General features: G+C 40.2%; 1 protein-coding gene across 9 annotated transcripts in view; it reads right to left on the reverse strand.

Moving 5' to 3' along the window:
• The window catches only part of NR1H4 (nuclear receptor subfamily 1 group H member 4), an 89,800-nt gene that overhangs the window by 41,420 nt on the left and 31,232 nt on the right, over nt 1–17,148 (reverse strand). For all 9 annotated transcript variants that reach the window (XM_037847929.1, XM_037847935.1, XM_037847934.1 and 6 more), the window contains one exon: nt 16,360–16,725. In XM_037847929.1, coding sequence (XP_037703857.1) covers nt 16,360–16,725 — 366 coding nt within the window. The remainder of the gene's footprint in view (nt 1–16,359; nt 16,726–17,148) is intronic.

A 17,148-nucleotide genomic window follows, 5' to 3' on the forward strand; every position in this document is an offset into this window, starting at 1 on the left:
ACAACTTTTCAAAACAGAAAGCAACCAGGCCCAGGTAATCTCATTGCTGAATACTACCAAACATTTAAAGAAGAAATGATGCCAATTCTCTACAATCTCTTCCAGAAAATAGAAGCAAGGAATACTTCCCACCTCATTTTATGAGGCCAGCATTACCCTAATACCAAAACCAGATAAAGACATTGCAAGAAGTGAAACTTACAGACCAATATCTCTCATTACCATAGATGCAAAAATCCTCAACAAAATATTAGCAAATTGAATCCAACAATGTATGAAAAGAATTATACACAGTGACCAAGTGATATTTATTCCAGATATGCAAGACTAGTTAAACATTTAAAAAATCACGTAATGTGATCCATCACATGAATAGACTACAGGAGAAAAATCATACTATTGTACCAACAGACACAGAAAAAGCATTTGACAAAATATACTCATTTATGATAAAAATTCTCAGCAAACTAGGAACAGAGAGGAACTTCCTCAACTTGTTAAAGAACATCTACAAAAAACCTATGATAACATTGCACTTAATAGTGAGAAATGATGTGCTTTTCCCCTGAGATAGGGAGTAAAACAGGAATGTCCTCTCTTGCCACTCATATTCGACATTGTGCTGGAAGTCCTAGTTGGACAATAAGACAAAAAAAAAAAAAAATGGAAATAAAAGGTATACAGATTGGGAAGGAAGAAATAAAACTGTTTTTGTTCATAGGTAATATGATTATCTTTGTAGAAAATCTGAAAAAATCAACAACAACAAAACCCTCCTGGAACTAATAAGGATACAAGGTTAATATACAAAGTCAATTGCTGTCCTATCTACCAGCAATGAACAAACGGAATTCGAAATTAAAAACAACACCATTTACATTAGCACCAAAAAAACCCCACGTATAAATTTAACAAAATATTTACAAGATCTATATAAAGAAACCTATAAAACTCATGTAAGAAATCTAAGATGACCTATATAGAGAGATATTCCACATTCATGGATAGGAAGACTCGATATTATTGAGATGTCAAGTTCTTCCCAACTTGATCTGTAGATCAAACACAACCAATCAAAATCCTGGCAAGTTATTTTGTAGATGTAGACAAACCAATTCTAAAGTTTATATGGAAAGACAAAAGACCAAGAGTAGTGAACACAATATTGAAGAAGGGTACATTCAGAGGACTGAAACTACCCAACCTCAAACTTACTCAAGTCACAGTGATCAAGACAGTGTGGCATTGGTAAATGAAGAGACAGAGCAATGGAGCAGAACAGAGAGCCCAGAAATAGACCTATACAAATAGAGTTAACCAGTCTTTGACAAAGGACAAAGCAATTCAATGGAGAAAGGATAGTCTTTTAAACAAATACTTCTGGAACAACTAGACATCTACATGCAAAAAAAAAAAAAAAATGAATCTAGATATAGACCTTTACATCTTTCACATAAACTAACTCAAGCTGAATCATAGAACTAGATGTAAAATGCAAAATCATAAAACTTTTAGAGATAATGTAGGAGAAAATCCAGGTGATTTTGGGTTTGGTGATAACTTCTTACATACAACAACGAAAGCATGATCCATGAAAGAAAAAAATGATATATTGGACTGCATTAAAATAAAAACTTCAGTTCTGGCCAGAGACTGGGAGAAAACATTTTCAAAATACATTTCTGATGGAGGACTTGTATCCAAATTTACCAAAAACTCTTAAAACAGAGCAGTTAAAAAAAAAAAATCCAATTGAAAATGGGCAAAAAACTGAACAGACACCTCACCAAAGAATATGTGCAGATGGCAAAGAAGCATATGAAAAGATGCTTGACATTGTATGTCATTAGGGAATTGCAAATTAAAACAACAATGAGATAATACTATATATCTATTAGAATGGCTAAAATCCAAGTTGCTGACAACACCAAATGCTGACGAGGATGTGGAACAACAGCAACTCTGATTCATTGCTGCTGGAATACAAAATGGTAAAGTCACTATGGAAGACAGTCACAGCTTCTTACAAAGCTAAACATAGGCTTACCAGCTATCATGCTGGATTTACGCAGATAAGTTGAAAACTTATGTCCACACAAAACCCTGCATACAAATGTTTATAGCAGCTTTTTTCATAATAGCCCCAAATTGGAAGCCAAGGTATGTTTCAATATGTAAGTGGATCAACAAACTATGGTGCATTATACACCATATTACACCATAATACAATGGAATATTATTCAATGATAAAAAGAAATGAGATTTCAAGCCACAAAAAAAACACAGAGGAAACTTGAATGCCTACTGCTAGGTGAAAGAAGCCATATCTACTGTATGATTCCAACTACATGACATTCTGGAAAAGGCAAAGTTATAGAGACAGTAAAAAGATCAGTGGTTGCCAGGGGTTCTGGAGGAAGGAAAGGGGGATGAATAGGCAGAACACAGGCATTTTTAGAGCAGTGAAGCCTTTGTACAACACTGTAACAGTGCATATATGACATTATGTATTTGTCAAAACCCTTAAAATTGCACAACACAAAGACAACTAGGTGGGGGGGAGGTATGTTTCATACTTTCTGTGCAATTTTTCTGTAAACCTAAATCTACTCTAAAAATAAGGTCTATTAAAAAATTAGCTCTCTCTTTCTGCAGATTGGTGGAATGCTGACTTCACTTTCCTGACCCGCCACCATCAGGATGTCTTATTATTTCCTTAGACACCTCCAGCCAGCCTCCATTCACCCTCATATGGGAAAGACAACAATGGACATTTGCCAAATGGGCTACAGGCTTAGGCTTTATGGGGGGTGGACCCAGATGTGCCTTGCCAATTAAATGTGGTCATTACCAATATTGCCTTTGGGTGGGGCTTGTGGCAAAGGCAACAGGCAAAGTGAGTTCCACTGGCTTTTGGTCTCAGCTCTGAAAAGGAGCCAAACTACGGTACAGCCTCTTAGAAAAACAACTGTGTGCTGCCTATAATGCCCTGCTACAAGTTGAAGGACTAACCCAAAGATGCACTGTGTCATTGAGCAATGCCATTCCCACACAGGGGTGGATAAAAAAAAACAGCAAATAATCTGTATTCAGGGAATGCTCTGCTGAGCATTCTGATAAAATGGAAAGCCTATCTGCTGCAATGCAGTGTCTTTAACAACTGGTTCTTAAGTGCAGAAACTCACGATATTCTAGGACCAGTTTCCTATGTGGAAGAACAACATTTGCCCCTCTCTGCTTTTGCTCCCAAGGTGGCTGTTTCTGTGCCCACTGTTGACAGATGTGTCAGTATACCAGAGTCTGCCTGGTATACTGATGGATCAGCACATGGGCACCACACCACCTGGACAGCAGTGGCCATGATGGACACTATATGGTGGGAAACTGGGACTATGCAAAGCAGTCAGTAGGATGAATTAAGGGCTGCATGGATGGTCATTGTTCAGGAACCAGGTGATGCACTATTTGTACTGACTCTTTACCTGGCAATATCAAAGCAGATGCTTTAGCAAAAGTTCATAGCCTGGAGCAGTTTCATACAAGGCTGATGAATGGCTACATAGGACAAGAGGACACTGAGGAAACCAGACTTGGCGGAGGGTGGCACAGTAGTTCCAGTTGCCTACCATGCGGCAACAGCTGGAAGACGTGGACGCCTGTCCCACCTGCTCTCTGCAAGGACCAGGAATGCTTCCTCACCAACTTGGTCACATCAGCTGTGAGCAGATCCCAGTCACCAGATGGCAGGTAGACTATATCGGGCCCCTTCCCTTATCTGAGGGAGCAAAATATGCCTTTACAGCCATAGACCCAGCTATTGTGCTGTTACTGGCCTTCCCAGTAGAAAAAGCCAGCCAGAGGGCTCCAATATACAGCCTAGAGAAATTAAGTGCTCTCTTTGGGATCCCCACAAATGTGGGGCTGTATGGATGGTCAAAAGTGATAGAGGGATCCCCTTTACCAGACAATTAACCCAAGCCTGGGCTACTGAACATGATGTCTTATGGACACTTCATTTGCCATACAACCCCACAGCAGCGGGGTTAATTGAAAGAATGAATGGGCTTTTAAAAGAGCAGCTAAAAGATGACAAACAATCCCTGCAGCAGTGGACCAGTCAGTTATATCCAGCCCTCACCAGCCTCAATTCATGACCTAGAGCAGCCACTCCTGCTCCTGTTGAGTTGGTAACTGTGGGACCCAAGCAAAGGCTGCAAATTCAGGTAAAAGGGCCAGCAACATTGCAACCACAACAAGGTAATGAAAGTAATTTGCTCTTGCCTGCGCCACATTAGAAATTGGGGAAAATAAGGTCAATTAGCCATGTTCCTGGCCGATGCAGCCACGCTGGTTGGGAATCCTAAGCCCATGAAGTATTGGGGTCACCTAAGATTTAAGATATGTATCTAAATAAATATGTATAAAACCAACCCAGGACACCCCGTACCTCAAGGAACTGTATGTATGAGTTTGTGGACACTTATCACACCTAAACTATCTGTAGATTTAACTTGAGAAGAATCCCTGCAATTGCAGGGAGGAAAAGTGTGAAATTAAAACCCACTAATAGCACCCCTTCCCCAGGAACATTTCTGTCCACTAATGGAAACTTAGCTTGTATATCAGCAGGAATTACTCCTTATTGTTCCCCATAAACATCTTTCTTTTTGCCCATAGCACCCTAGGTAACTCATGCCCACAACTGAACCCAATGTTGGGTTTGCACAGACTTGCCACCTTTAGGTGCTGCCGGCCTTTCTTGAACTGTAACCTCTGCAAAGTGGACTGTGTGGAACACCCTGCTGGCCTGGTAGAATCAACACATTGGAAAATAAGCACAGATTTTATCAACTGTCAGTAGCATCTCTTTGTGGGGTAGTTATTTCTGTGGAGGGGGGAGACACCTGGTGTTCTGTTGTCTCTTATCCTGCAATGTCTGTCCTATGGTCAAAATAGTCTGCTGCGTGGGGGACTGTGACCCTGCCCCCTCCTCCATTACTAGATACATGCAGCATCTACATGACCAGGCAATAGTATCCCCTCCGCCCAGGGGGAAGCATTAAAACTTCCCTCCCCTAATTACTGTTACTAACAAATCTCGGGAGACCTTGTTGTAAACAAATCTTGCAAGATCCTGTTGTAACCAAATCTCGCAAGAAACTCCGTTGTCACAAACCTTTGTAAATCCCCCTCCCCACCCCCTTGGCATGCCACTCTCTCTCTGCAGAATGGCACAATGCTGACTTTACTCTCCTGACCTGCTCACATCTGGATGTCTTCTGTAAGTCCCTAATTAAACTCATGGTTAACTCCAAAAGGAATGAATGAATGAATGAATGATTCTGTAGACCAAAATGTGAGAAAACCACTTGGATTATCCACAGCCTTGATTCATCCTTTTCTTGCTATGACCCCATAAGGAGTGCTTTGCAATGCTAAGCCCCCATTTGGTCACCGGCTGGGCAACAGAAAGATATTTGCTACCTAAGTTTGCAGACCTGTCTCCAGAAGCTGGTTTTCAGTGATTTGGGTAACTTTGACCAAGGTCAGCTTGTTTCCTCTTTGGCATTGTAGTTTTTTTTGTCTGTTTGTGTTTTTTTCCTTCGTTTTTTACCTTACTTTTCTTTCTTTTCCTTTTTATCTTTTTTTATTCTTTTTCTTTTGTCTTTTTCTCACTTTTCCTTATTCTTTTGTTTTCATCATTTATTTATTCTTTTTTATTTTTCTCATTTTTCTTTTTTCATTTAATCATTTATTTTTTCACATTTTTATTTATCTTCTTTAAATCTTTTATAATTTTTTTATTTTTAAATAATTTATTTTTGGTTTTCTCTGTGTTTATTTTAGCTCATTTACATGAACTGTTTTCTTGCTTTTGCTTTAAAATAGTGACTCTGAGAATAACAGCTTTGTTTTGCTCATTGCTGCATCTCCTATGCTTAGAATAGTGTCTGGCATATAGTAGGTGCTTAATGTTTGTCAAGTAAGAAATTGAATTAATTAATTAATAGGACAAGAGATAGTTCTGAAAACAGTGTATGTTCCAAATTAGAGAGGCTGGATGAACAGAAGAATAACAATAAAATAATAATAATGCATCAACAAAATAACAACAGCTAATACTTATTGAGTGTCTGCATGTGCCAGCCACAGACCTAAATGTTTAAAAAGCAATGTCTTGGGATCAATCGAAGATGGCGGCTATGTGAGACAGGGCAAAAAAACACCTTCGTGAAAAACACTAGATAAAAACCAGAAAGTGACCAGAACACCACTTCCAGAGTAGCACCATCCAGACAAGTTCTGCTAAATCCACAGGGAACGTGCGTTTGATGAAACCAGGAGTCTGCATTCCAAAACAAGTGAGTGAGTCGGCTGAGTCCCTCGGCCATGCTGCGGTGCGGGGAAATGGTGCGTTGGCATTTGGAGACAGACTAGTTCTTTAAAAAAAAAAAAAAAAGAAGCCCGGGAGCAGCTGTGGATAAGATGGGAGTGGGCTGGGCTAATGCCTCGGTGCCTGGTGTGGAGGATACCCCTTCCCACACCCACTGCTGATTGTCTCGAACCCAGGGGAGCAAAGGGGAGCCAAAAGGAGGAAAAAAAAATGCACGACTTGCAGCCATCTCCCCAGTGGGCGGGGGCACTCCTGCCCGGGGCCGAACACACAGCACAGAGCCGAGCCAAGAAACCCAGCATGACAGGGAGTCTTTCTCGCAGCACCACTCACATGCCACAATACTGGCCATGGACAGTGGCCTTTAATACACCCATGGCTGATTGTCCCAGAGCTGGGAGGATGGAGCTGTGTGGAAAGGGGGAAGTTAACGCATCCCATTCAACCATTTTTGAAGTGGGCTTGGAACGCCCCTGCACAGTCCAGCATCCCAGGGCTTCCCTGGAGGCCGGCACACACTTGTGACATGGCACAGCCCTCCCTCCCTCAGCAGAGGTCCTGGAGGAGCACAGCAGGGAAGGGGGAACCACTAGGAATCCCAGGGAACCTACGCCAATACCAAGGACTTTTGGGTCAGTGGCAGAGAACAGCCTTAAATCTCCGGGAACACCTGGGAGGTTTGATTATTAAAGCTGCCCTTCCTCCCTAACTGCTCAGACACATGCCCCTCATACAGGGCGGACAGCACTGACAACACACCCAAATTAAGTGCACCAATTGGACCCCATAAGAATCAGATCCCCACACACCACAAAGTTGGGGAGAACTGACTTGAGGGGAATAAGTGATTCAGGGATGCCATCTGCTGGTTAGTTAGAGAAAGTGTATGTCACCAAGCTGCAATTCTGACAAATTCAAGATCAAGTAAAGCAAGTGCCAAGAGGCCAAAAACAACAGAAAATCTTAAAGCATATGATAAAACCAGACGACGTGGAGAACCCGAACCCAAACACTCAAATCAAAAGATCAGAAGACACACAGTACTTGGCACAATTATTCAAAGAACTACAGAAAGGCAATGAGGGCATGGCATGGGATATAAAGGACATGAAGAAGAGCATGGCACAGAATATAAAAGACATAAAGAAGACCCTAGAAGAGCATAAAGAAGATATTGCAAGAGTAAATAAAAAAATAGAAGATCTTATGGAAATTAAAGAAACTGTACGCCAAATTAAAAAGACTCTGGATACTCATAATACAAGATTAGAGGAGGTTGAACAACAACTCAGCCTCCTTGAGGACCACAGAACAGAAAATGAAAGAACAAAAGAAAGAATGGGGAAAAAAATTGAAAAAATCGAAATGGATTTCAGGGATATGACAGATAAAATAAAATGTCCAAATTTAAGACTCATTGGTGTCCCAGAAGGGGAAGAGAAGGGTAAAGGTCTAGAAAGAGTATTCAAAGAAATTGTTGGGGGAAACTTCCCAAGCCTTCTACACAATATAAATACACAAAGCATAAATGGCCAGCAAACTCCAAATAGAATAAATCCAAATAAACCCACTCCAAGATATATTCTGATCAGACTGTCAAATACTGAAGAGAAGGAGCAAGTTCTGAAAGCAGCAAGAGAAAAGCAATTCACCACATACAAAGGAAACAACATAAGACTAAGTAGTGACTTCTCAGCAGCCACCACGGAGGCGAGAAGGCAGTGGCATGACATATTTAAAATTCTGAGAGAGAAGAATTTCCAACCAAGAAACTCTCCTTCAAATTTGAGGGAGAGCTTAAATTTTTCACAGACAAATGCTGAGAGGGTTTGCTAATAAAAGACCTGCCCTACTTCAGATACTAAAGGGAGCCCTACCGACAGAGAAACAAAGAAAGGAGAGAGAGATATAGAGAATTTTAACAGACATATATAGAACATTACATCCCAGGTCACCAGGACACACGTTCTTCTCTAGTGATCACGGATCTTTCTCCAGAATGGACTGTATGCAGGGACATAAAAACAAGCCTCAATAAAATAAAAAATAAAAAATGAATTTGTTCAAAGCACATTCTCTGACTACAATGGAATACAAATAGAAGTCAATAACCATCAGAGACTTGGAGAATTCACAAACACCTGGAGGATAAAAATGAGGGGGAGATGAAAACATTCCTGGATAATCAAAAGCTGAGGGACTTCATCACCAGTAGATCAGTCCTATAAGAAATGCTAAAGGGAGTTGAGCAGGCTGAAAGGAAGGGACACTAAACAATTGACTGAAACCACATGAAGAAATAAAGATTTCCAGTAAAGATCACATGGTAAATATAAATACCAATACTACTGTATTTTTGACTTATAACTCCACTATTTACTTCCTACAGGGTCTAAAATACATAAACTGTAATGATAAATCAGTGGTTTTGGACTCAATGTAAAATATATAATTTTTGAGAAGAACTATATAAAAGTGGGGGAATGGAGGAGTATAGGAACACAGTTTACGTGACCTAATGAAGTTAAGTTGGTATCAAAGAAAAACAAGATTGATGTAGATTTAAGATGTTAAATTTAAGCCCCACAGTAAACACAAAGACAGTATCAGAGAATATGACCAAAGAGATGAAAAGTAGAGTAGGGGTTTCAAGAAGTGGGGAAAGGGGCAATGGGGAGTTAAGAAATGAGAGTAGGGTTTTTGTTTGGGGTGAAGGGAAACTTCTAGAAATGGATGGTCGGAAGGTGATAGCATTGCAACATTCTAAATGTGATTAATCCCACTAATGGAATGCTAGGGAGGGTTGGAATAGGAAGATTTAGGCTATATATATGTTTCCACAATTGAAAGAAAAAAATAAGACAGTCTAAATAGATGATAATTAAATGCCAAGGATGATCCTGGGTGGGATCTGAGGATGGAGGAGAGGGGGCTCAAAGAGACACAGATGGGACACAAGAGAAAAAAAAAGGAAATACAGAATGTAAGCTTTACATCAATGTTGAATTTCTTGAACTCCTTAGCTGCGCTTAATGAGATTGCATAAAATAATGTTCTTGTCCATGGGAAAGGTATATGTGAATTATATTGTTTGTTCAAAGATATGTGCAGCTTGCTTTCATATGTTCAGAGGACAGAGCAATAGATGATGGGTGTTAGGGAGGGAGGGAGGGAGAGAGGGAAAGAAAGAGACAGTGGTGTGACAGGATCTTAAAGGTGATGGATCGGGGTATCAGGGGAGGGGGGACAGGATATGATGGAGTTCTATTTATGGGGTTTGTACTGTTTTTGCAGCTGTTCCTGTAAGACTGAATTTATTTCAAAATAAAATTTAATAAAATAAAAAAAAAGCAATGTCTCATTTTTTTCTTCACAACCATTTGATGATAGCAGTAGGATGGACATTTATTGAGGGTTTACCAATGCTAAATTAATGTCAATTGCTTGATAGGCATTACCTTGTTTAATCCTCACAACAACCCCTGGACACTTACATCAAAGAATTGTCCTGGGGAGTAAATGAACTGGCACATGTAAAACTTCCAGAATGGTACCTGCACATGGAAATCACTTGATAGATGTTACTTTATTATCCTCATTGTACAGGTGAGGCATCTGAAGCATAGGTTAAGTAATTTGAGACAGCTGAGAACAACAGCTGGGATTAGAATCTAGGTTGTCTGCCTTCAGAGTCTTACTCTTCCCAGGATGTTTATAACATTTATCACAAAAAGCTTCCAATGCAGTGTAATAGTTTGGACCCCTCCTTGCATCACACTCTAAGATAATTTGACCTGTAGACTTCATTAGGATCATTACATTAAATTATATAAAATCAGACCTCACTTGGATTTCAAGTAGGGTTTCAGTAAAGTCATGTATGGGTCAGGATTTCTTAGCTTTCACAAATGCCCTCCAAGGACCCAATGTTAACACTCCATGTCTACTCTATACACAGAATAGTTTCAATAATTTTGGAAGCTTTTCTGAAACTTCAGAACTAAGTCTAATGCTAGCTCACTAACTTATATAAAAATATATTCAAAAGGACAATAGGGCCATCCACTGACTTAAGAAATGCCTCCTAAGAATTCTACCAGTCCCCCCACTGTTATTTGTAAGAGTTTCCTGGCATTGAAATGGATGTGACTGACACTGGCCTATTTGGACATGCAGCCATTTGAAATTTTCAGTCAGATGCAGATCAGTTTCATTGGTTGAAGTTTGAGGTTTGAATCAAAATTCGTTTAGACATCAGCACATTTCCATATGCTTCACTGATAACTGAGGGGAAAAGAAAACTCTTGATTTAATCAAGTGCTGAGCAAATGGCAGTCATTGTCACTCTGCATGATGCTTGTGTTCTGCAGCTATTACTTAAAAAACCATATTGAAAACTACAGTTTGTTTCACTGATGCCATGCCATAAATGGTGATGACAAATAAAACATTGAGAAAAATTAAGATGTTTCTATTAAATGAAGCAGATATAAAGACCAATGAAATCAGGACATTTAACTGTTATCTTTGTTTCATTTTAAAGTTTTTAAAAAAAGATTTCTCTTGTTTTCCTTTATTTTTAAGTATCACATATCTGACAGATCTATATTGAAGTCCTAAAGAAAGGGGCTGCCAGAATCTTTATATATGATAATCTAATTTAATCCTCACAAAGACACTGTGAAATAGATATTATCACCATTGTGCACATTTGAGGCTCAGGACAGTCAAGTATTGAGTAGACTAAGGAATGGCTAGCTGGACATCCACTGCACCCTCCTTCGAGTCTAGTGTGCCTCCTACACTGCAGAGACTGGACAACTGATCACAGCCTTTCTTAGACTCCCTTGCAGCTAACACTCTGGACATGATTTAAGCTCAGCCCAACAAATGTCAATTGTAAGACATTTGGAAAGGGGAAATGAGATAACAGCTGTCCTGCTGCTGCTGCTTTTAATTCTGCTGCCAAGCAGCATTGTGGAGTTTTTCTGTGGCATCATCTTGCTTCCAGTTGCTAGCTTTGAGAGAGCCTTGAGGGACAGATTTAGTAGGCAAGCCATGGCTCTGGGGCCAGTGATTGTAGTGAAAGCAGCTCCTTGATCTGGAGATTGCAGTTAAGGTGGCATCTTCCTGGAGCCAACAGTTCTTCTGTAGGCCTCCTGACTCCCCATCATCTTGACTGAGGCAGAAGAGTAACTGCCCGGGCAGGCCAGCTCTGCGGTGTGGCCCCTCTGCTCCTTCCAATTTCCCCTGTGTTTGTTCTTTCCTGCTTGAAATTTTGGTTTCTGTTTATTTCACTCAACTCTGATGTATTGAGTAACTTGTTTATTATCCAGCCAAGAAGTGCAGAGCCTCAATTCAATGCAAGTCCACACTCCCTTTGATGGAGAGTTATGGAGTAAAATTCACTTTGCGTCTAGTGAGATAACAATAGGGGAGTAGGAAGAGTTGGACAGTCTGCTGAGCTGCCAGGCCTGCCTGGCACAGGGCACTGGCTCTTTCCCTTGGGCATCTCTCCTACTCTATGTGCTTCCTCAGGTTTTCCTCGCAGCCCTTTCCCCTTTCACTAAGCTAGGATAATTTAATTTTTTATTTGTTTTCTTAAGAGAACACATAAAAAGTACAAAGGAATTCATTAGTGGCATTCAGTCATCAGAACCAGATTCCCAAGATCCCAAACACTAGATAGAAATCTCCCTGAGTTGGGAAGAGGCAGACGACCGAAGAGTAAACTGAAAGAGCTAAGACATGTTAGGAAACTGCGAAGGTCCTGAGCTCTATCCTGCTGCCACCCATCCCATACTGAGTCCTGGCTTGAATAGAAAGAAACTCCACATGACTTTGGGGATCTTAAAACAGAGGGATTCTGTGCCCTTTCTTGGGTGGAGCCCGCGGAGGCCTGCACGGTTCCCTGCCCTCAGCATGCCATGGGAGCAGATGCAATGGCTGAGTGGTTTCTCTGGTCAGCCCTGTTTTCCAGTGCCACCCTGAAGCAGCTACAGGAAGCCCCCCACAAGAGCTGCAGGGAAGCAGATGGGGCCAAACATGAAGGAGAGGTGTGCTCAGGCCCCCAGGACCGAGGTATGGCAGAGAGCTTTCAACACTGATGACCCAAGACCACGTGGAACAAGAAGATCCCAGCGGTTGCCAGAGAGTGTGGAAGACAGCCCTGAGGTCCAGATCCCCACCCCCAGTGCCCAATCCCTCCATGGAGCTACATATGTCCTGGAATTTAGACAAAGCACCAGGGGAAGTGTTTCAGGAGTCAGGAAATAATCCTAAATCAAATGACATTAAGTTTCTGCCAGGGCTTGAAATGGAATTGAATCCAATTCTACAAAACGAGGTTACATTTCTTGCACATATGGCTCTTGCTTATGCTCATTCTAGAACCAGTGTTCTAGTTAATTCTGGCACTGGCTTTCAAACTAGCATTTGAGAGTCACTAGCCTAGAGCAGCAGTCAGCAAACTACAGCCTGCTCCCTGTTTGTGTCAACAAAGTTTTAATGGAATGCAGCCACACTCATTCTTACATGTGGCTGTCCAGGGGCCACAAGAGCAGAGTTGAGTAGTTGCAATTGAGGCTGCTATGGCACAAGGCCTAAAATATTTACTCTCTGGCTCTTCACACAAAAAAAATTTTCCTACCTCTAGTCTAGAAGATGGACCCCAGTGGGTTCCAGATCATGCCCTCCCATGAACCCTTGTCCTTCTGCTGCAACCACAGGGCAAAGTCACAAATAAAAATCAATGAAAAAACTCTGCCTTTCTCTGCTATTAAAAATGTATCTGTGTCCAAATCTAGCTTTTCTTTCCTGGGCTTCCCTAAGGCTCAGTTCTCTTTTAACCACTTTCTCTGTCCTTTTGTCTCCCGTGACCCTGTAGTTTCCTGGTGTCCCCTATTTCTGATCTGTTCTATTTCCTTTATGGACTTCTTCTGTCATGCCCGCCTTTGAAGCTGGTGTTTCCTAGGGTTCTCATTGGCCCACTGGTCTCACTCTATTCATCTTGGCATACCCGGGAACAATTTTCAGGAAGATCAAGTTTCATTATAGAGTTCACCCCTAAGGAGGTGAGCCATCCCAGGTTTACCAACTTTAGGGATTTATTGTCTTGGTTTAGACAATACGGACATCTTAACCCCCAAATGGAACACATGGTTTTCTTCCTTTGGCCGCAGAATTAGCTAATATTAGCCTTGAGAAAATAGCTCAAGAGAAGAATGATCATTTAGTGGACAAGCAATAGAAGGCATCATAGCCTTGTGGTTAGCAGTATAATTCTGGAGTCATATTTATAAGCTTAGATTTAAACTTCCACTGCTTATTAGCCAGGAGGCCTTGAGTAAGTTGATTAACCTCTCTTGCTTCAGTTTCCTCATCAATAAAATGGGGATAAGGTATGAGGATTAATAAATTCAGTACTGGTGTGTAGCAAATACATCGCATAAGCTATTAGAACGACCTCTCTAAATTTCAAATGCTTTGTGAAATATGTTATTCCTCACCTCTAAAATAAGCACATCATCCACCTTCCACAGTTGTTGTAAGGACCCAAGAAAATGTTTGTAGAATGCCTATCAGAAGAATTGCCATGCCATCAGCACTGAACTTTGTAGGTTCAAAAGTATTTATAATGACTTTTCTTTTGAATCAGATTTTCAGGGAAAACTGTGCAATTTGTTTTCTACTTCTTTCTCTCCAAGCAGGAAATATGACTTGGATTAGACTTTGTGTCTTTCTAGCCCAGTTTTCTAGTCCACATTTTTATTTATTGATAGAGAGCAGTATCAATGCAAAACCAAGCTGCTTGGCTAGATGAGTCCCTCAGGTGTCTTTTAGATATGGTTTATACCAGGAGTTCTCAAACCTTAGAATGGAGGGCTTGTTAGAACACAGATTCTTGAATCCCCTTCCCAGAGACCCTAATTCAGCAGGTATGGGTTAGGGGCCAAGAATTTGCGTTTCCTACAAGTTCCCAAATGATGCTGGATCTGCTGGTTCAGGGACCATACTTTGAGTAGCATTGGTCTACACCAAAGTGACTTTTGGTATTTCAAATCAATGTCAAATTTGCGTAAGTCTTGCCAACAATTGATGAAGGGGTGAGAGTCAACATTTACCTATATAAGCAGAAATAGTCACATTGCCACAACACTCTATGTAAGGAGATTTTAAGACCATAACAAAAACAGTACTAATGATAATAGGCACTTATTTGAGTTTTGACCATGTACCAGACTTTTTTCCAAGTCCTCTATAGATACTAAATTTATATTTACACTTTCATTTTATAATGATCATTAAAAACTACTAATAGCATTCTCTGGTTCATCTACGACCATTTTATACTGCGATTCAAACGAATTGACTTCATTTTTGTTTGTGCCCTTGACCTCATTAACAACAGAAATGTGATTTATTTGTCAAGGGCTATGAAAAATGACAATATGCAGAGGATGCGCCCTGTTCAGGAATGGCCAAATGGAGCTCTGGGTGAGTCAGTTGTTTAAAGTGAGGAAAGCAATGGGGAAATTGGAGTCCCACATGGCATGTGGTACAGGCACTACACAACTCAAAAAAATGTATGCTTTAGTATTAGAACCAGAATAACATTTTGAGCAACAAAACCACATCATCTAAAGCGTTTTAGTATTTTATTAGTTTTGTAGGATTTTTTTTTATTTATTTTTGTAAATTTGTTTTTGTTCTTTGGTTGTATAAAAATTTGTCAGTGAAGGAATTTGATAATACCAATTTGTGTCAACTTTAGTGCTTCCTGAAAAATGGCTTCCTTCAAGAAAGTTCCATATCCAATTCAACTTTGAGAGCCTATATTGTATGGTACTTTCAATTAATGAGTCTACCTCATTGGCTCTCAGCCGGGGCAATTTTGCCCCCCCTGGGAGACATTTGACAATATCTGGAGACATTTTTGTTTATCACAACTTGGGGGGCAGGGCTGCTGGCATCTCATGGGTAGGGGCCAGAAACTGCTAAACATCCCACAAAGTACACACAACAGGTTCCCACAACAAAGAGTTACCTGGACCCCAAATTCAATAGTGTTGAGGTTTGGAAACCCTGGACTTTCTCTTTAATGAATTCACAGCAATGGGAGGGACTAGGTAAAATATAAATACATAAATATATAAATATATGCACATATACTTTAATTCCAACCTAGATTGGAAGACAAGACATGGAATAACTAGATTATAAAAGATATTTCTAAAGATTTATAGAATTTTGAGTTAAAGGAGGACCTCAAGAATAAATTGATTAACCTACTAGTCCAGTCTGTTCCTCCCCTGAAATTTTACAAACTTACCGGTGGCATCATTGGGAGAGTATTCACATAGGACTTTATATAGATTCTTTTTCACATTTCACATGTTATATTTTATTTATTCTAAAGAAATTACAATTTCCTTATGATTCCCCCACAGCACTTATCACTGATTTTTGTTCCTGCTAAACAGAATATTTGTTGAGTATAGACTATTATTACTTCCCTCTTTCATTCCCTCTGTTTTTCTTCCTCTGTCTCTTTCTTAATTAACTAAAGTAAATGAAAATGCATTTCAAAATGTTTATTGAATAAAGTCTTGTTCTCCTTGATCTTAATTTTAGAAGTGGCAAGTTCAAGTTTTCCTTTCTTTAAAAAAAATGGCAAAAAGAAACAAAACCCACAACTAACTAAATTTAATCATAAATTCATTTTAACCATACGTGAGGTTGTAAATAGGAAAAAATTTCCTTACGTCCAAACGTTATAGTCTAAAGGGGATTTTACTAGAGACCTTTGACAGCCCAACGAAAGTGAGGAAATAGGACGACGTCAGAGAAGAGGAGTTAAAACAGGAAGTTGTCAGGGAAAAGGAAAGAACCGAGTTCACGGGATTTCAGCAACCATTGAAGTGAAATCTTAACAGGGAGAAAATCGCCAACCCAGAGATGCTTACCTTTGCACCCCTCACAGGTCAGTGCATTGTAATGGTACCCAGATGCTCTGTCTCCACAAACAACACACAGCTCGTCCCCCTTTATTCTCCCTGCTGAGGCTCCCATTCGAGCCTTCTTGGGAACGGGAATCTCGGCTCCCTCGGTCTCCCCCGGGTAGAGAGACTCAGCGGGCATGCGCCTGAGTTCATACATTCCGGGAGGGCACCACTCTTCAGGCTGCTGGGCGTAGAAACCCAGGTTGGAATAATAGGATGAGGAGGAAATCTGTGGCTGAACTTGGGGAAACTGAACATTGCTGTATTGTGAGTACGGTTCCACTTCGAGATTCTGTCCCAGAGGTCCCGCCGCTGGCTCTGTCAGCACACCTGAACAAAAGTGACCACAAAACTGGAATTAAGTTTACATACTGTAAATTAGAGAGACAGTTTAGCATAAAGGTTAGGAGTATGGGCTCAAAGAAAAGCCTGGAATATTTGACTACAGAAAAATTAACAACTTTTGTATAACAACATAAATTATAAGAAGAATTAAATGGCACAGGACAAGCTCAGAAAAGTATCTGCAACTAGAGGATAGATCAAAGACTAATATCTGTAAAGAATTCTCACAAACCAGTAAGAAAACATTCAACACCTCCATGGAAAAAAGATTAAAGGACATGAACAGACAGTTTTTAGAAACTTAATCGAAAGTGTTTTAAAAATAAACAATAAACCTGGAATTGCAATAATTAAAGAAATTCAAATTGAAACTAGGCTATAATATTTTTCATCCGCGAGAATGCAAAG

Source organism: Choloepus didactylus, chromosome 8 (assembly GCF_015220235.1).
Source record: "Choloepus didactylus isolate mChoDid1 chromosome 8, mChoDid1.pri, whole genome shotgun sequence".
In the NCBI taxonomy this organism is placed as follows: Eukaryota; Metazoa; Chordata; class Mammalia; order Pilosa; family Megalonychidae; genus Choloepus; species Choloepus didactylus.